At 32.9% G+C, this 21,777-nt stretch overlaps 1 protein-coding gene and 1 long non-coding RNA gene across 2 annotated transcripts; both read right to left on the bottom strand.

Annotated features, from left to right (window-relative positions):
* Positions 1-5,608: 5,608 nt before the first annotated feature.
* Positions 5,609-7,351, bottom strand: LOC109179782. The gene is made up of 2 exons (XM_019329275.1): positions 6,910-7,351; positions 5,609-6,167 (listed from the first exon to the last, which is right to left on the bottom strand). Exons 1-2 carry the CDS (start codon positions 7,162-7,164, stop codon positions 5,703-5,705), a joined length of 720 nt encoding a protein of 239 aa, XP_019184820.1. The 5' UTR covers positions 7,165-7,351; the 3' UTR covers positions 5,609-5,702.
* Positions 7,352-20,500: 13,149 nt separating this feature from the next.
* Positions 20,501-20,894, bottom strand: LOC109179743. Its single transcript, XR_002053966.1, has 2 exons — positions 20,842-20,894; positions 20,501-20,554 (listed from the first exon to the last, which is right to left on the bottom strand). It is a non-coding gene; the product is annotated as an uncharacterized LOC109179743 (long non-coding RNA).
* Positions 20,895-21,777: the final 883 nt, after the last annotated feature.

Below are 21,777 nucleotides of genomic sequence, written 5' to 3'. Positions count from 1 at the left end.
TATTTTCCTACTTTAACCTCTTTTATATCATTTTTTAATTAAAAAAAATGACATTTTAGCATATTTTACCAATTTTAACTTTAGGTTTATTTAACGGGCCGTTTGGTTGGTGGGAATTACAATTACAATTCTATTCCCATCTAATTTCCACATAATTTCGAAGGCAAGCAAATTCTTTCATTTGGTTGGAGTGAATTGAAATTCCCTCATTTTTATGGAATTAGAATTCAATGTCCCCCTTGGTATTTCAATTCCATGAATTTTATGAAGAAAACAAATAACTTTAAGACAAAATTATTCATCTATTTCAATTATAACGTGTCTTCTTCTCCTACTCTCAACACATAACGTCAATCACTAAGTCAACATCAATCAAATATGTTTTCTCAAAACTCTCTTATCTATTATGTTACTTTCGTCATACAATTCAAGATTTTATTTATAACATGATACATAAATTTTCAAAATCAACATTTGAATTTGGTCATTAGGATTAATAATAATAATAATAATAATAATAATAATAATAATAATAATAATAATAATAATAATAATAATAATAATAATAATAATAATAATAATAATAGATATTTTTGGACTTTATACTACTTATTCCCTTCAAACTCACATACCAAACATTTAAATTAAAATTCTCAGTAATTATATTCCTGCAAACCAAAAACTTAAACTTTAAATTATTACTTTATTCTCATATTATTCATCTTCAATGAAATTGCAATTCGTTTCCCACGAAATTCCTTGCCCCAACCAAACGCTCCGTAATTGTAACAATTTGGTAAGTTATCAGTTCAATTGCATCAAATTAACAATCATTATTGTGTGGACCATATTTTGTCTACTGTAAAATAATGTACATTCAGTACAAAAATAATGTACATTGTATTTAGGGGATGTACATTATTTTTATTCTGAGTGTACATTATATTGTATAATGCACATTCAGTACAAAAATAATGTACATTTAATATATTAAAAATGTACTTTTGTTATGGTCCACATAACATTATGTGGACCATGGTCCACACAATGATTTGCCATCAAATTAATAAGTTTATATTTTTATATGTTTACTTGTGTTTTTTTTTTTTTTTTTTTTTTTTTTTTTTTTTTTTTTTAATTATGTGTGTAATTGTCTTTTTAGTATAAAAGTTTGATGGCCTTTGACTATTTTTTTTCATAATATAATAATTAATAAGAAATCATGTTTGATAATATTTGTCTGGATAGTATGTAAATGATTCTGTTGAACCAAAAAATATAAATATTATTAATCAAGTTTTTTCCCAAATTATTATATTACTCTAGTATATACAGATAATATAGTTATACAATGGACCAGGGTCTATCTTACCAATAGTTATGCTATGCAACCGTGTGCACCATTCATGGTGCACACGGTTGCAAAACGACGTCGTTTTGACTAAAAACGCGCGTCTCATTTAAAAAAAAAAAACAGTTTCGATTCCCCTCAACAACATTATTGTGGATATATAGTTATGAATTATTGTGGATATATAGTTATGAATTTGTGGATATATAATTATGAATTTGTGGATATATAGTTATGAATTTATGAATATTTAGTTCATTCATTGTGGATATTTAGTTCATTCATTCTGGATTTTGTGTTATTCATTCACTGTGGATATATAGTTATGAATTTGTGGATATATAATTCAAATTATGCACACAAAAAATGCTATTGCTGGGAATCGAACTTAAATTTTTTTTTTTAAAATGGGACGCGTGTTTTTAGTCAATACGACGTCGTTTTTGCAACCGTGTGCACCATACATGGTGCACACGGTTGCACAACATAATTTGCCCTATCTTACATTGTGAATACCAGTATAACATTTAGATTATGACCCTGTTTGGTAAAATAGTTAGCTTATCAACTAATTTTGACTTATTTGATCATTATTAATTGTTTGACTTGGTTAAAAAAGCAATATAAGTGTTTGGTTAATTAGCTTTTTGTAACTGCAAAATGCTTAAATTCAAAAAGTTGCTCAAATCAACTTTTTCAATTAGCTTTTTGAGAAAAGAAATTATATCAAACAGCTAGCAGCTAACAACTAATTTTCCAAACACCTTTCTATAATCAGCTAATGTTATCAACTAGTTATACCATCTAATTAACTCAATCAGCTAACAGCTAATAACCATTTACCAAATAGGGCCATATGTGTTTGCAGTTGGTATATTATGTAACTGTAGTTAATAATTTATGTACCTATAAATAAATTGAAGGTACATAATATGTTAACTGCACACACATAAGTTGTTAATTGCATATACATATTATATGTATACAATTAACAATTTATGTGTATGTAGTTACCATTTTGTGTATATGTAGTTAACATGTTATGTGCATTCAATTTAGAGTTAATTCCAGCATTGGTCCTCTGACTATCGTAGTTTTCCACAATCAGTCATTGACTTTTAATTTGGACAATTTAGACACTTGACTATCAAAATGTTTTCAATGTTGGTCCTTCCGTCAAAAGATAGTTAAGTAGACGTCAAATAGAAGGGTAAAACAGTATTTTAACCTGCACTACGTATAAAACCTCCCGTACATTCTCCTCCCAATCCGCCATTAATCCTCCTTCTATGTTTCTTCTCATAAATACCTCTGTACTATGTTCCCTTCTCTTTCGACACCTCTTGTATACGGCGGCAACCACTGTTTCACCTCCACTCCTCCGCCGCCTTGCACCTAAATACAAAAAAGAGGGGAAACGGGGAAACTAGAAAAGTCGTATATACAAAGTGAAACTTCTTTTTGAATTTTTAATTTGTTGAGAAGAAGGGATGGGTGGAGTTTTTTGTGGGAGTGGATGTGATCAGTGATTATTAGAGGGAGGAAAGTGATGCCCAAGCAGTTCATATAATAGACTTTGACATGGGAGATGGAGTCCAGTGGCCCCCTCTGATTGAATCCATGGTTCAGACAAGAAGGGCTCTAAGAGACTCACATCTGTGAAAAGGGAAGAGGAGTCCACCAATCACCACTGGAGATTTGAGCAGACAAAGAGAAGGCTTTATGACCAGCAAAGCCATTGGGTATATAACTGCGAAAAGAACAAAGAAAACAGACAAAAGGAAAGAATGGTTAGCCTTCAACTGAATGTTCAAGCTCCCACACATGACAAACAGGCAACAAAGAAGTCAAGCCATGCAGTTTCTAGAGATGCCTGCTATGATTCTTGGTTTCATGACTGGCAAGAAAACAAGATGAAGGCAATTTCCGATCTCCAGGCAGAAATGGGGTTGCAAGGTCGGAAGCTAAGCAGAGAAAACATTTTCCAGGCTAAAGAAATGGTGAATGAAAGAGAGATTCCATACAGAGTCAGGATTGAAAAAGAGAAACAACATGAGATGGCGAAAGCGGCGCGGCGTTTTTCGACTGGAACAAAAATTACGATACTCCGTGCCGCTGGTGTCGCTTGCATGAACGTTTTCGTCTCGTGGGAGCAGCGCGTCGTCGGGATTTCCGTGTTTGGACAGAATCTCCGGGGTTATATTCCGTCGGAGCTAGGAAGTCTAGTCTATCTCCGGCGACTTAATCTTCACGGTAACAACTTCTACGGTTCTATACAGGAGCCTCTGTTTAACGCCACGTCACTGCACAGTATTTTTCTCTACAAATTTGCTGGGATTTTGATTTTTATCGCTTATAGAGAGTAGAACGACATGTATTATACACAGAAAATGTTAAAAGACTATTTTACCCTTCAATTTAACGTTCACTTAACCAATTTGTGACGGAAGGACCAACCTTGGAAACATTTTGATAGTTAAGGGTCTAAATTGTCCAAATTAAAAGTCAAGGACTAATTGTGGAAGATCACGATAGTCGGAGGACCAATGCTGGAATTAACTCATTCAATTTATTTATAGTTACATGTGTCTGCAGTTAACATATTATGTACATGCAATTAATAGTCTATGTATTTATAGTTACCATTTTATGTGTTTGTAGTTAATATGTTATGTTCTCTCAATTTAGAGGAAATTTCAATTTTGGTCCTATGACTATAGGGGTCTTGTTAATTTCAGCCTCTGAGTTTTAAAAGTGTCAATTTAGTACCTTAACTATGCAATTTTTGTCAATTTTGGTCACTCCGTCCAAATTGCCGGTCAAATTCCGCCGGAAATTTTTAATTGTTAACATAATGAAGGTATTTTGATCATTTCACGTCTCTTTTCTTCTTCCCAGGCGAGTCTATCCCTTCCTCTCCCGTTTCTGGCGAATGCAATGAACCAAGATGATGGGGAAATGAGGCTTGATGATATTAAAGATAGGGTTTACAGGGAGAAAGAACGCCGGAAACGGGAGAGAAAGGGATGGACTCGCCGGAGAAGAAGAAAAGAGGCGTGAAACGACCAAAATATTTTCATTATTTTAATTATTAAAATTTTTCCGGTGAAATTTGGCCGGAGTGATAAAAATTGACAAAAATTGTATAGTTAAGGTACTAAATTGACACTTTTAAAAATTAGGGACTAAAATTAACAAGATCCATATATATAGTATATATGACCAAAATTGAAATTTCCTCTCTCAATTTATTTACAATTAAGTACATAAACAGTTAATTGAAGGTACATTATATATCAACTACAATCTGCAAGACACATAATTTTTGGACTAAGATCTACAATGCAAGATGAATCATGATCTATGGTATAACAATTGGTTTCAATATGTCTCCTTTCGAGACAACTATCTTAACTAACCCATGCTTTAGAAACATTGAACATTATATTAGGGTATCGTTTGAGACCGTATAATTGACATGAGATGTGTAATATTTTAACAAAAAATATAATTTTTTTTTTATATATACTCATAAAAAATATTAATTACATTTAATTTTAACTTAATCGTATTACACGTGTTTGCTTCGTAATACAGTATTACACAAAACTTATTCATATAAAATGTAATATAGCATAAATCTACATGATTTGCAAATCTAACCAAAGCATAAGCAGCAACATCCCCAAGTGTACGAACATCACGAATAGTAGAATATAAGGTGATGATCCTATATTTTCTTTTTCATTTAAAAAAAAGAATAAAGAAAAAAAAAGTCATTTATCAATATATAGCAATACCACTTTATATGATGCTTAATTACTAATTAATTAAAATTTTTAAGTTATTTTATATTTGTAATTGTGTCTCTATATTGGAAATGTTGAACAAAGAGGGTTACAAAAAAAGAAAAAGAAAAAAAAAAAGAAGAAGAAATGAACTTTACAAGATCATATTTTTTTGAAAGCTTACAAGATCATATGATGTAAGTAAATTGTAATAATACGAGTTAAAGAATTCATTATTATATCACAAGATAAGTTTTAAGTAAGGTTATATCACAAAGTGTAATAACTAATAACATACTTAATTACTTTTTTTTTTTTTTTTTTTTTTTGTGACAAAAAAACTACAATCACTATTTGATGATTTGCACTAAGTAAATTCTCAATTCTAATATAATAATTTGTAAATTATACTACTAAAAGCTTGTGCGTGAGATATGATCTGAGGGAGTGTTGATTTTGTCAGAGGTATGAGAATCATGATTTACCGAGTGAATAACATTTTTTGGGACAATTTATATTACATTTAATTCTAATGAATAAGTTAATCCTAGCTAATTAAGGCGCTAATCACCGCAACGCCTCTCACCTTCCAACATGTCATGATCTTCACTATTATTATAAGCCGACAAGTTGAGATACTTCTCCTGCTCCGCCGCCGCCGCCCTCACGTCGCGCCACCGTGCGCGGCAGAGCACGCAGCTGATGAACCTCCTGGGCCGGTTACTCCTCCTCCATGCCAGCAAGCAGTCCTCGTGGATCGGATTCTTACACGTCCCGCACGCCGCCACTCTCTCCTCCCTCCCTATCTCCTCCAGACAAACCGGGCACGCCGCCCCCTCCGGTATCTCCACCGCCGCCCGCGACGGCGCTTCCGCCCTCTCCCGAAAGAACAGCTGGTGGAACTTCTCCCGCACCTCCGCCCCCGCCAGCACGTCGGTGGAGATTGGCATCCCCAACAGACGGTTCAGCTGACACGGCCGTAGATTCCTCCTCAATAGACAAGAATCGTCTAGGTTAATACCTAGTACCTACAATTTTGAATTTATATGACTCTAAGTTTAGCATTTATATATAAAAAAATATGGAAAACCAACCAAGTTGTTATTATGATTAATTTAATAACTACAAAATTACAAGTTTTTACAACTAAGAATTTATTATTAGTCATTTTAATTTGAATTATTCAACTATTTTTACTGTTATAAATTATGGAATTTCCGACCACTTGAAGTAATCTTAAATCAAGTCGAAAGCAAAAAGTGGTCGAAAATAACAACAAAGGTTTTTCCGGATACAAAAAATGGTCTAAACAAGACTTTCTGCTTGATTTAAAATCACGTGGTCAGAAATTCCATAATTTTCAGCAATGTTTTTTTTTTATTTATTTTTTTTATAAATATACCTGGGGACCAAAGTTTTTACTTGTCATACATACTGATTAATTTACTATTGAATCATGAATTATAGGCATTTCTAATGAGGGGACATTTAGCTTGAAAATTTAAGATTGCACCATATATTTAAAGTTAAAATCAAACCCTTAAACGTTTAGGTAATGATGGATGAGTCCCTCCTATTTAACTACATCCCTTAGATTTGAATTGATCATTATAAATAATTTAGACTAATTTATTTTTCTATGAACCTTTCAGAACTATTGTCATTAAGCCAGATTTACACAATACACATATTCAAGTAATGACTGCTGATTTGTTTTGTCCCTCATTCAAAAAAAAAAAAAAAATGACAGAGAGATGGAGTTATAATTACCTTGATCATGACGAAGAGTATGTGCTTGCATGGAGCGGTGCGGTCGGGGCAAGTGCACGAAGGGGTGGCGGCGATGTTCACGGTGTAGACGTTTCCGGTGGCGCCCAAGACGAAGAAGAACGTGTCGGAGCGGTGGAGGAGGCTGAGCGGGTGGCTAACGGCCCGGACTATCCGGTCAGCAAGGGGCTGAGTGGGCGTGATGTGGCGGTGGCGTGGCGGCTCCGCCAGGGAGGAGCTAGAAGCGACGGATTCCATGATTGGGTGGTTGAATAGTTATGGCAGTTGGGCGGTTTGTTCGTTGGTTTGATGGAGTTAAGGATATAAGAACTGTGGAAAGTACAATATAAGAGAGTTTATTGAATATTGATGATTGGGGGTGGGGATCGGAGAATATGTGGACAGAAGGATACTTGGAAGAGTTTTGAGGGACACGTGAGGGATAACGTAAACGGGAATAGTTGACTTGAAATTGTGTGTTCACGGAATTGGTTATCCTTAAGGCACGTCATATTTATTAGTAAATCCAATCTCTAATGAACCGTGCGGTCCATGGTGACAACTAAATAGTTTTACACTGCACGGAAGCTAGATACCAAATTACTCATTTACTTGGGTGGTATATTTGTAATCTAAAATATGAAAACATAATAAGTTTTAATCATGATTATATCCCTGATTTTATTTCATTTTTTCTATTAATTTTTTCTTGTACCTTATGTTATAAATGTTATATTATATAATTTTTTGGACAAAAATATCAATGCCGTTATAATTTTTATTATCTTTCACATTATTATTACCGTGCACATGCATACACAATATTTTTTTCTTACATTCTTCAATTGGTAAGTTCGATTTTATTTAGATTTTAATTAAATGTATGTTACCATACACACACACACACACACACACACACACACACACACACACACACATATATATATATATATATATATATATATATATATATATATATATAGTAATATATTATCTATATAATTCTTACTTCATTAATATTAATATGAATTCTACAATTTTATATATATACTAGTTTTTTACGGGCATTGCGCGATTAAGATAATGCCCAATATTTTTCTTAAATAAGTATTTTAAAGTATATCAATGCAATATTATATTAGAATTGTTCATGCATAGATAATTGAATGTTGAATTTGCGTATTTAAATTGGTAATTCTAAGTTTACAAATGCAAGATAATATAGTCAAGATTGATTATAATTGTCAATAAAATAATTGTATGGGTATGGTTGAAATCAAATACGGGACATGAGGGAGAGCAAATAAAAATTAAAGCATAAAATATTAAATATATACTAATATTGTTTGAGGAGATTCCGGCGGTAGGATTTGTAGTTAGAGATCTATTAAGACTTTAATATTAGAATTAGAGTAATGTTGTAGTTATAATTCTATATTAGACTTTAATATTAGAATTAGACTAGTGGTCATTTTTTCTACCCAATGTTAAAAATTAAAATCTGAACAATCTGAACTATTAATTTGATTTAATAATTTGACGGTCATTTTTTCTACCCAATGTTTATAATTAAATAAATATTTGAAAGTATCTAAATGTAAGATTATATATGAGAAGTTCAACATAAGTAATTTAATGTCTATTTTGTTTATTTAAATATGTAATTCATAGTATATGAATACAATGTAATATAGGAGATTCATTATAATTGTTGCTAAACTTTTTTTAAATAGTAACCAAGTATTTTTGTTGCAAAGGGTTCTAATATATTTAATGAATTCACATATATACAATATCAATGAATGAATCAATGGTACTAGTCCTTTAGGTATTTTGCTCAGTGTTCATTTAGTTCAACCATTATTGTTGAATAAATTATTATGGATAAAGAAATTCCTAATTTAAGGAATTTAGATGTAGTAAAAATTTAAAGGAATAATCCGGACGTACTTGAGGACACGATAATAGAATCAAGGAATGCATATTTCTTCGAAAATATATTTCCTTGTAGGTCCAACGAGGGACCAAGTACGTCAAAACGAACGTTTGACGAAACTATGGATAATCATAGTGGGGAATCTGTAAAAGAACCCCAGCTCGAGCCGAGACGCAGTAAGCGGGCGAGAGTTGGAAAATCATTCGGTCCTGATTTTCTAACTTACTTGTTAGAGTATGATTCGGGTACTCTAACTTGTTTATTAGAAAATGAACCCGATTTTCTATCTTGTTTGATAGAGAACGAGCCTCGGACGTATGTAGAAGCCGTGACTTCTACAGAAGAACCATGTGGAAAGAAGCTATAAAAATCAAAGTGGATTCTATCCTACAGAATCACACTTGGGAACTTGTTGATCTTCCTCCGGGTAGTAAACCTTTAGGATCCAAGTGGGTCTTTAAAAGGAAGATGAAACCGGACGTTTCCATCGAGAAGTATAAGGCTAGGCTTGTAATCAAGGGTTACAGGCAACGCGAGGGCATCGATTACTTCGACACGTATTCTCCCGTGACGAGAATAAACTCTATTAGGACGATACTTGCCATAGCCGCGTTGCGGAACTTGGAAGTTCATCAAATGGATGTGAAAACCGCTTTCCTAAATGACGAATTAGATGAGGAAATCTATATGGAACAACCCGAAGGGTTCGTGGTTCCGGGCAAAGAAAGGAAAGTGTGTAAGTTGGTTAAATCGCTCTATGGTTTAAAACAAGCGGCTAAGCAGTGGCACGAAAAGTTTGACCATGCGATGTTAACTAACGGGTTTAAAATAAACGAAAGTGACAAATGTGTCTACGTTAAGGAAACGATAGACGGCTACGTCATTCTCTGTTTGTATGTCGATGATATTCTTATCATTGGTAGTAATGATCGGATGATCAAGTCTACCAAAAACATGTTAAATGCGAGATTTGACATGAAGGATATGGGTTTGGCCGATTTAATCCTCGCCCCTCGGGATTAGAATCATTAGAAGACCTGATGGTCTCGTGTTGAGCCAATCACATTATATTGACAAAATCCTTGAAAAGTTTAACAAGGATGATGGTCAAATGGCTAGAACACCGTTTGATACAAACATTCATCTAACCAAGAACCACGGAGAAGGTATTTCACAGGTGGAATATGCTCGGGTTATTGGTAGTTTGATGTATCTTATGAGCTGTACTAGGCCGGATATTGCCTTTGCGGTTAGTAAACTCAGTAGATATACGAGTAACCCTGGTGCCATGCACTGGAAGGAAATAGTAAAGGTTATGAGATACTTGAGGTATACTCATGATCTTGGACTGCACTACGGGAGATATCCCGCTGTACTTGAAGGGTATAGCGACGCGAACTGGATATTTGATATTAAGGACTCTAAGTCCACGAGTGGCTACGTGTTTACACTAGCCGGTGCAGCCGTTGCGTGGAAATCCTCTAAGCAAACTGTGATAGCTAGATCCACGATGGAATATGAGCTGATAACCTTGGACAAAGGTTGTGAAGAGGCTGAATGGCTACGCCATTTTATAGAGGATATTCCTAATTGGGAAAGACCGGTACCTCCAATATGTGTGTATTGTGATAGTCAAGCCACAATTGGGAGAGTACATAGTCATATGTATAATGGTAAGTCTAGACATGTGCGTCGTAGACATAATACCATTAGACAACTACTCACAACTGGTGTTGTCTCAATTGACTACGTAAAGTTAAAAGACAATATAGCGGATCCGCTGACCAAAGGGTTAGGCAAAGAAATTGTGGAGAAGTTGACACGAGGAATGGGTCTAATTCCCTTGGACTAAAAAGTTCTATAGTGGATACCCAACCTAGCTGGCACCTAGGTTCAATGAGACAACTAAATTATGGAACGGAACGCGTCACTGTGGGGGTCTCGGACTCCCTACCACTCCTCGTTAAAACAGTGACTCCCACAAGAGGCTAGCATGTTAATGCTTTAATGATTCTTGAGTATGCAGGATACTCAAGAAAGAATCACCTATGTTAGAGAGAAGTGAGGGTCGCTTCAAAGGAGAATTGTTGGGCAACAATTATTTAGAAACTCTCGCAGAACCAGGAACGGTGACCCACGACCAAAATGGGCACACTCGTGAGAGCAAGAGCATGGTTGGGAGATTCCTGTGTGAGATATGTCATCGTCTACACAAACGGCAGTCGGTTCAAAGACATCGCGTTCTACCGTACAGCTAGTATAGAGTAAACATGTCTTCACAAGGGAAGGTTCAAAGGGTATAGTGACTCCCTACCTATCCTATGCAGGGATCGACCGTTTGAACACAGTTGTTTCCGATTTCAAAATACCCCGAAAATCAATTTTTCATTCATGTGGGGGATTGTTGGAAAAAATAGCTTAAAATGGCATAAAGTGGCTATTTTGTGGTACAATTATCAGTGGGGTCCACTTCCGATTTGGGTCGGGTCAAAGTGGATTCGGGTTCTTCGTAGTGAGACGAAGAGATTGATATATTGTACGCTCAAAACGGATAATGGGTGAATGAGATATTGATTCTCAAAGTAGACCCATTTGAGTTGGAAAATGAAGGGAAAAAGTGAGCTTTTGTCCCACATTTGTTTGGAAAGACCCCTTATATACAAGAGCTCTTTTGAAGCTTGTAGAATTGTATAGCATAGAGGCTCTCTCGCGCGTGGGGGGGGGGGGTGCAAATCAAATTCCAACTAGAAACGAGATCGGAAGGCTTGATTTAAGCCCGAGCTCGTGTGCGCCGGCACCTGCGGGCACGAATGTCGTCAGTTATACCAAACTTCGGAATCAATTTTCCAACACATGCCACTGGATTTCGGCCTTGCTGCGATTTAAGTTTCGGCCCGCCGAACCTGTACTGCTTTCTGTGACCGTTGGGTGTTCAATTCTTACTGTTACAGAATTAATTCCAATCTTAAATTTTGAATTGAAACCCATGGTAATGGTTGCTGTTACCAGGTGTAGTGGGCGGTGCCTTAAAGTGCCCTATTAAGAGCTATTTAATCCTTCAACCCTATATAAGAGAGGGTAGAGGCAGCAGATTTTATACACACAGAATTACACAACACGAAAGTATAATTTCCAGCTTCAAAACTCTCTGTTTCTACTCTTTCTTTACCTACTGTGTTCATAGCCTTGTCTTGCTCGCCGGATTCTTTGTTTGAATGCTCAAACATTGAATCATAGCAAGTTTTATCCTGGGAAGCCTAAGCCACAACGCTCCTAGCATCTTTGGGAGGTGATAAATAAGGTTTTAAGGAAAGAGTGATCACTTGACTCTTGCAAAAACCCAACACCAAACACTAGCCAAATTCTCCATCTTTCCTTCCCTTGTTTTTCAGAAAATAATAATCTTATTTATTGGATTATTATTTGTTTTCCTACCAACGGATCCAACAAAGTTTAGCTGGGGTTGCCCCACATTGATGCAAGCAAATGCATCTGTGATGTTAACACAGAAATGAACATCTACCTAATGATGAATCACAAGCTTATCTATCCTTGTATCACATATTCACATTCAGTACATCAGAGCATCCTCTCTTACACTAACAATATAATCAATAGGTAGAGGGAAGAGGATGTCCACTTGCGATTTTTGAGGGTGAACTTTTAATTTGATCAAAGTTTTAGAAAACTCATAATGTCTCGTATCTCTTTTGAATTTTTTTGATGGTGATATAATTGTTGTTCCTTTGGCAATGAGGGTTTTAAAGTGGCCGTTTTGAGTGTTTTCTTATACAATAAAAAAAATCTAATCAATTTGAAACCTTACTAATTCAATAAATTTTTATTCATTCCATAAACTCCCTCAAGGAGTGATAGCTTGGAGCCTAAGTGGATGGTGAACAGCTAAAGATGGAGGTAACATAAATGTAACAGATTCTATATTATGATTATTAATGAAGTCAACATTGAGCTTCCACTAGAAAATTAGCTTAGCCAATCTATCCAACTTCCAAAAATTAAGTTATGAACCAGACCCTATATAAAAAGGGGAAACAGATTCAATTCATCCAACAATAAAAGTTGTTAATACTAGATAGGGTCCCGGAGTATAGTGATATAGCCATTGAGTCCTAAACTTTAGTTTAACAATCTATGATCCTTCGACTTTCAAGTTACACCACCCATAGTCCTTCAACTTTCAAGTTAATCACCTAGAGTCATTCAACTCTCAAATTTTTAATTAGCCATGGTCCTAATTTTGTCCTTACTTAACTAACAGAAGAACCAAGAGTCAATTTTAATTTAAAAGTTGGAGAACCACGATCAGTGAAATTGAAAATTTAGAATTAAACGCGCACTATATTCGGATGACCCAACTAGTATTAACTCAAAGTTTTACTATAACACAACATTTGGACATGATATGACATGTTCCTAGTACTTCAATTCGCCATGTAAACTACCCTCCTTTAATTTATAATGAAGAATACAATTCATAATAGTTGATCGATATGGAACAAGTTTGACTTTGTATGTATCAAATATTATTTCAAATAAAAAATCTTATAATTCTTTTATATTTTAAAAAAGAAATAAATAATAAAAATCTCGGGCCTAGCCCTGGACTGGCCCACGAAAGGCCCTGGCAAGGCATGGGATTGCCCCAAGCTAGGCCCGCCATGAGATCGGCCCAGGTAATTCAAGATCGGCCCCAATCCGTGCTAGCCTAGGTCCGGATCGGCCAAGGCCCAGACTTTGGCCACCTCTAGTTGATAGTGAAGCAACTCGTGAAGATCCATTTATTTAGCAGATTCGTGCTGATGCACATCTCTCTATTCAAAATGGCCGATGAAGCTATACGAAGCCATGTATGACGAAACTACTATCTCCACTGATGAGGACTTAGTTGCTAAGCTGTTGAGCGTAACTGAATGGCAGAAGTTGAGGATGTCGAATCTTGACATCATTGAGTCTCGACTGCAGAAGATGCTACCTGAGGAAGAGTTCTCTCTCGATTGGTTGGGCACCAACAATAGACGTATACAAGTCTATTCACATGCATCTCCCTCTAGACTTATAACCCCTCCCACCAGGACCAACAATACTTTTTTAACTTTTCTTATACTAAATAATTTACAACTCAGAACAACTATTTTATCCATAGCAAATATAATAGAAATATAGAATGTAACTACCTAGTGCTGGTAGGTAATTTAACAAGCCATAAAACTCAAAATTGCATGCATTCATCATTTTTCTGAATTTCTTTTCCCTAATTATGGCAGATCATACTTTTAATAAACTCCCAAACTTTAAATATATGTGAATTTATTATTAGTTTCTTAATTGAGATTTTTGTTTCATCACTCTATTAATTTGGGTTATTTAAACCCAATATCTACTATACTAATAAGAGCCCAAATGAATGGCCCAGATTGATCAGATTTTAATTTTTCCTTAAGATTTCCTAATTTGTCCTTAATGAATATGATTATCCGTTAACTTTTCCGTTAAATATTATCTTTTCCGTTAATTTCGGTTAGTTCACTGTTAACTTACACATTGATTTCAATAAGAAAGGTCTTATGTTCGAACCCCATCACAATCAAAATTGGCATAATTAGTACTCTATTTTACTCTTATTAAATTATTATTATAAATAATAATTAAGTAGCTACAATAAAAAATAATACATATGCATTTTTTAAATTTAGAAATATGTGTCTACAATGTCTTCATTCAAAAAAAATTATTCATTATTAATAAATTAAATAAGAGAAATAATTTCATTAGTTATATTGTCTTTATTTTTCTCCAATATAAAAATTCTTTACATTTAAATTCATCAATTGATTATATTCGCTACATTGTCTCTACAATGTCTTTATTAATATATATATATATATATATATATATATATATATATATATATATATATATATATATTATTTATTTATTTATTTATTATCAATAAATTAATTAAAAGAAATATTTTTTTAGTTATATTGTCTTTAACTTTCTCCAATATAAAAGTTCTTTTCATTCAAATTCATCAATTGATTATATTCACAACATTGTCTATTATCTTTTTTGTGCACTATTTTTTTTAATTAAATATCAAAGTTATAATACAAAATAATGATATATATTTATTTACCAAGTATTTTATTAATACCATGAAAAAATTAAAAAATATAATTAATAAAACCAATCATATTAACTACTTGAGGGATTTGTTAACAAAGAGAGTATTCAAATCACACAACAAATTGAAGTGAGAACTATCTCGCAATGTCCTTGTTTGATAACCAGCAGTTAGCAGATTATATTAGTGGATTTGACCAGTGAATTATATCAACGGTTGGTAAAAAGATATTCGAAAAAATTAGTTGTTTATATTAACATGTAAAATGACCTAAGAGTATACATAATAATAATAATAATAATAATAATAATAATAATATAATAATAATAATAATAATAATAATAATAATAATAATAATAATAATAATAATAATAATAATAATAATAATAATAATAATAATTGTTTTTAAAAAATAAAAAAAAATATAATTAAGTCAATCATATTAAGTACTTGGGCGATTTATGGACAAAAAGGTATTCAAATCATACAACAAATTGAAGTGGGAAACTACCTCGCAATGTTATTGTTTGGCAATCAGCAGTTAGCTCTTCAATATTAGTATATATTTAATATTTTATGCCCTAATTTTTATTTGCTCTCCCTTATGTTCCGTATTTGGTTTCAACCATACCTATACAATTATTTTATTGACAATTATAATCAATCTTGACTATATTATCTTGCTTTTGTAAATTTAGAATTACCTATTCAAATACGCAAATTCAATATTTAATTATCTATGCATGAACAATTTCAATATAAGATATACTTTAAAGTACTTATTTAAAAAAAGAACAACTAGTTTTTCTCATAAAAACCGGCCAAAGGGCTATTTATCAGATGGGTAATTATATTTAAAGAAGTGTATCGTAAAAGTAGAATGTACTTCAAACATATAATAATGAAAATTAATTGATTGGTTGAAGGTACACTATATAAGCAGGCGCCCAAAATATATGAAAACACAACACACTGAGATTGCTAATGTAATTTCATTATTCGAATGCAAACAAAACAAACAGAAATCTAAATTTTATTACAAGTGTATAATGCATGGAAGCATTTGCAAAGTAGAACAAAACATTGCAACATTCTAGTATATTTTTGCATCTCCATCATCTTTAGGAGCAATGAGAGGAGAATAATCAATAGAGCTGTTTTCCTCATCATTGCTATCGTTAGTAGTAATTTTGTTCATCTTATTCTCCTCCCCTTCTTTTTGCATCCGCCTTCTCTTCACCTTTCTCCTCCTTGCAACAACTCCGCTCTTCATACACCACCTTCGATTCCGCCACCGCCTCTTCCTCCTAATGCTTCCACTTCTTGTTGAACTCTCGTTCTCATTCACCACCTCGAATTCGACTTCCTTTGCTTTCCTTTTCTCACCCAACATCTCATCATTCACGTTGTCACTGCTTTTTCCTTCCATTATTTTTCTCTTGTCTTGGGTGTTGCAATCTCACCCATCGCCTTCTTCAATTTATAGTGTTCATCCACATATCTCTCACTCATGGTTCATCTCATATTTCCACCATTTTATTATTTCATTTATTATTATTATTAATCATTTTTTTCTTTTTAGTTCCTATTCATCAATTTGCTCAAATCTAAGGATTGATCCTGAATCGATAATATAAGTAATGTCTTTCCTAAGAAAAAAATATCTTAATGGAAAAAAATTACCCTATTCCAAAATGGCACACATACACAACCTTACTATTTTACCTTTTATACCAATAAAAAATAAAGGGAAAATGGTACTTTTTCCCCCTAAATTATATACTTATAGCACTTTTTCCCCCTCAATTATTTAAGTGGCTCTTTTTCCCCCTGAAATGTTAAATGGACATATTTACCCTTAAAATAAATATTTAAAATTAATATTTCATTTATTTTTATTCTCCAACAAATTATTACTATAATTTGGTTCAAACCAAACAGATACTATAGCAACCAAACCAAAATATTCCAATTACAATTTATAATCAAAACGCGATATTTAGAGTTTATTAAAATCGCGAACCGGAATGGCTGGTTCATGTTCCGAACTGAAAAAATAAAATATATTTATTGTTGAATTTAGACTATTTTAAAATAAAGACGGTTCAAAATCGCAAACTGGATCCGAAATCGCCGGTTCACGGTTCATGATCCAGTTTTTTTATTCTTAAATTTAATAAATTGAAATACAAATATTGGGTTCTAGATCTGAATCATAACTGAAAACTTTTAATTCGATTGCTATAGTGTCTGGTTCAGTTCGAACCGAACCGTGGAATCGCTACATATACGCAATAATTTGTTGAAGTAAAATAAATAAAATGTTTGCTTTAAGGGTAGAAGTGTCAATTTAATATATTTGGGAGAAAAACCACCACTTTTAAAATAATTGAGGGGGCTAATGTGCTTACATAAATAATTGAGGGGGAAAAAGTGCTATATGTATATAATTTAGGGGGAAAAAGTGCCATTTTCCCAAAAATAAAACAAAAATTCTTTTATATTGCTATAAATGGTAAAAAATAAAAAGAAATTAACAATTTAGAAGTATTGTAATATTTATTTTTTATTTTTTCCTTTTTTGTTGTGCATGTGATGATTTGAATTATGATAATTAAAATTTGTGCCTTGTTTCATTTTTATGGAAAAAAGTAAAGTAATCATGTCTTTCTTTTTATATTTTGTCAATAATTTAAAAGACACAAATTTTAGTTATGAAATCAAATCATCTTATGCACACACAAAAAAGAAATCTAGGATAAATATTACAATAATTCTAATTTGTCAATTTCTTTACCTATGGCATTGTACGAATTTGGAATTATGTAAAACTAAATTTTTTCCTAAAGTTGTGTTTGCCATTTTGGATTAGAGTAAAGTTTGGCCATATAGAAAAGGAAAGAAATTTTTTTTCCAAAAAATGGAAAACACATTAATTTTGTTAACAAAAGGATTAATCCTTTAATCTGAACCATAGATGCATATGAACAAAAAAAAAGTGATTAATAATTATTCATGAAATAATAGCAATGATGAAAATAGGGACATGAACCATGAATGAGAGATATGTGGATGAGAATTATATTATAAATTGAAGAGGGCTAAGGTGAGATAACAACAAGCGATAGGGGAGAAGAAAAATAAAGGGAAAAAGTAGCAACAACGTAAATGATTGGGCAGGAAAATGAATGCGGAGGAGGTGGAAGCCAAGATGTAAAATGGGAACGAGAGTTGCAAAATGCAGGGGAGGTATGAGGAGGAAGAGGCGGTGGCGGAACCCAATGTGGTGTATGAAGAGGGGAGCTACTGGAAGAAGGAGAAAGGTGAAGAGAAGACGGAAGCAGGAGAAGAGAAGCTGGAGAAGATAATGAAAGTACTACATACTAGCGATAGCAATGATGAGAAAAACAACCTTGTTGATCATCCTCCTAAACATGATCATCCTCCTAAACATGATACATGATGGAGATGCAAAAATATAATAGAATGTTGTTGTTTTTTGTTTTACTTTGTAAATACTTACCTGCATTATGCACTTGAAATAAAATTAAGATTTCATTTTGTTTTGTTTTGTTTGCATGTCAATAATGAAATTACCCTGGCAAGGTGTGTTGTGCTTCCATATATTTTGTGCGCTGAACTTCACAAATTTCAGATCTGTAACAAAAAGTATTACAATTTTATTCTAAATATAATATTTTCATTAAAAAAATACTCTTTAAGTGAAAAAATAATAATATATTTGACATCTAATTTACGTGAGGATTTTTGACATATATCTGTAACAACATAAAATATAATTCTAGTGTTTGAGTAGATTTTCGTCAGAAGAACGGTGAACAGGATATATATGTTGTGGGAAGGGGGTAAACTGCAAAAGATGAATGTATATAGATACAGATATGTACCTGGATGGATGGTTGATGCGTGAGATATGAATGGAGGTTTGGTTGGGTTCAGCATAAGCTGCAGCGGCATGATCGACCGAAAACACGTCGGAAAATAAAGCTTCAACATGATCCAACTCCAAGCTGAGCATCCCGAATGACCAAATATATATTGCACAGAAAGGACTCAGCGTAGGTATCACGCTTTTTTTTTTTTTTTTTTTTTTTTTTTTTTTCGGGTTTTTTAATAAAATAATTATCCTTTAGGGTTGAGACTTGAAAACTTCTAAACTCCACAAGCGGCGGATCTTTTGCATGTACAACTTTAGAAACCCTAGTGGCTCCTTTTTTTTTTTAAATTCTAATAATTATAAATATGATTAAAATAAATGGATTTGCAGCCTGGCCCAGGAATAAAAATAAGTCGAGTCGAGCCGTGCCGAACTTTAGAAAATTAGGTCTAGGACTGTTACAAAAATCTAAGGCCAAGGCTTAGTCCTGGGCCTGAGCCTGTATGTAAGTTTTTTATTAGGCTCAAGCCTAAGTCAACAATTGGTCTGGCCTGGCCTGAAGACTGTTTAAAGGCTTGTTTAATATGTAGGCCATTAAAAAGACTTCAAAGTAAGTCCTGCTTTGAGCCTATTTAATTTAAAGTCTACATGTTAAGTTTTTTTTAAAAAACTTTAATAATTATTTTTAAATAATTTAAGAAATATACCTAACACAAAATTAATACACAACTATATAAATATATCAATACAATGCAAACATAATAGCATTAAAACAAAAAACTCACGACTCCAGCATGCTCGTCAACTTGTTTAAGAATAAATTCAATTGTATTATTGCTTCTCATCCTATATAATCTCATAAATAGTTAATAATCAATTCACATAATTAAGTCGTGACATATTATTAAATATTATAACAGTAAGAACAATTAATAAGTAATCAAACAATAAGAACAATTATAACTGGATTAACAGCAATGTTTATAGTTAAATTAGACTTTAAAATGGGATTTTGGGGGTGGAGGGTTAGGGTTTGGTAATTATATATACTTGGGGTTATATTATAATTATAAAAATATATTAGGTATAAAATAGAATATATACTAACTTAATATTAAAGATAAATTATATATATATATATATATATATATATATATATATATATATATATATATATATATATATATATATATATATAAAGGATCAGGTGAAAAAGAAGGCTTAGGTGAAAAATAGGATGTAATATCATCCATTTAATAAGATTAGATCAACGTCCAGACTGAAGCAATTTAAGAAAAAAAAAAACGCGCTGGTATTATTATAATTTTGTGTAAGTTTTTTTTTCTTCCTTGCCTTCCAGTGCACATTGTTGTGCCTTCAACCTTTAAGTTTGTAGGTGTTATATATATATATATATATATATATATATATATATATATATATATATATATATATATATATAAAATTTAAAAGAGCACTTGATCTTGAATGAATCACTAATTACTAACTTTAGTTGAATAGTGTGATCGTTTATGATTTGTGTTGAAGATCGTGTATTAAATTTAGTCTTTTCAATAATTATTTTATATTTTCTACCTTACCATGCACATTTTTGCCTTTCCAGAGTTCAAGTGCACATTGTCACTTCTTCCAGAGCATATTGTTGTGCCTTACAGTGCACATTATTGTCCCTTACAGTGCACATTGTTGTGCCTTGAACCTTTAAACCTTACCATGCACATCTTTGCATTTCCAGAGTTCCAGTGCACAATGTCCTTTCTTCCGGAGCACATTGTTGTTCCTTATAGTGCACATTGTCGTGCTTTCAACCTTTAAACCTTACCATGCACATTTTTGTCTTTCCAGAGTTCCAATGCACATTGTCCCGTCTTCCAGTACGTGTACATTGTTGTACCTTACAGTGCACATTGTTGTGCCTTCGTGTACATTGTTTACCTTACAGTGCACAATGTTGTGCCTTCAACCTTTAAGATCGTAGGTGTTATATATATATATATATATATATATATATATATATATATATATATATATATATATATATATATATATATATATATATTAAAGAACATTTGATCTTGAATGAATTATTAATTACTAATTTTAGTTGAATATTGTGATATTTTATAATGTGTGTTGAAGATCATGTATTAAATTTATTATTTTCAATAGTTGTTGCATATTTTAGTGCTTCACAGAGCAAATTTTGGCCTTCCAGTGAACATTGTTCCTCCTCTAGCGCACATTATTGTGGCTCGCATGTGGCGATTTTTTTTTTTTTTTTTTTTTTTTTTTTTTTTTAAGATGAGTTGATGGATAGCTGAGATATACTCGCACGTTTCACCTGAGGCTTCCTTTTCACTTGAACCCCTCCCTATATATATGTATGTACGTACGCATGGATGCATGCCTATTTTGTTTAATAGGCTTTGAAATTGACCCAAGTCTGGCCTTTTTACTAAACAAGTCATGCCTAACTAGGCCTTAATTAGGCCAGGTCATAGGCCCCTACAAATGGGCCTAGTCTATTCCCATCCTTAGCCTGCACATAAGCACGCCAATTCAATACGTAAGTGTTTTTTTGCCAATTCAAAAATTTCGCATACTAAAATTTGGCCAATGAACGAAGCAAAAAAAGAACTCGTTACGAATAACATCTTGTTGTTGGATCGAAACGTGTAAATGCTGACTAATCTCCTTGCCGCTGAACTTGGTAAAATGCAAGTGTTAAGCAACTGCTGTAAAATGAGATGATTTAGAAATATACAACTGAGATTATACATGGAATTTTGGTTAGCAAAAACGCGTTTCTGACTTTTCCAGAAGATCTGGAAAAAAAGATAGAAAAACCCGAGTGCAGTTATTGTACGCCAT

This window comes from Ipomoea nil, unplaced genomic scaffold (assembly GCF_001879475.1).
Source record: "Ipomoea nil cultivar Tokyo-kokei standard unplaced genomic scaffold, Asagao_1.1 scaffold0980, whole genome shotgun sequence".
Classification (NCBI taxonomy): Eukaryota; Viridiplantae; Streptophyta; class Magnoliopsida; order Solanales; family Convolvulaceae; genus Ipomoea; species Ipomoea nil.
This window is presented reverse-complemented; position numbering and strand designations above follow the sequence as displayed.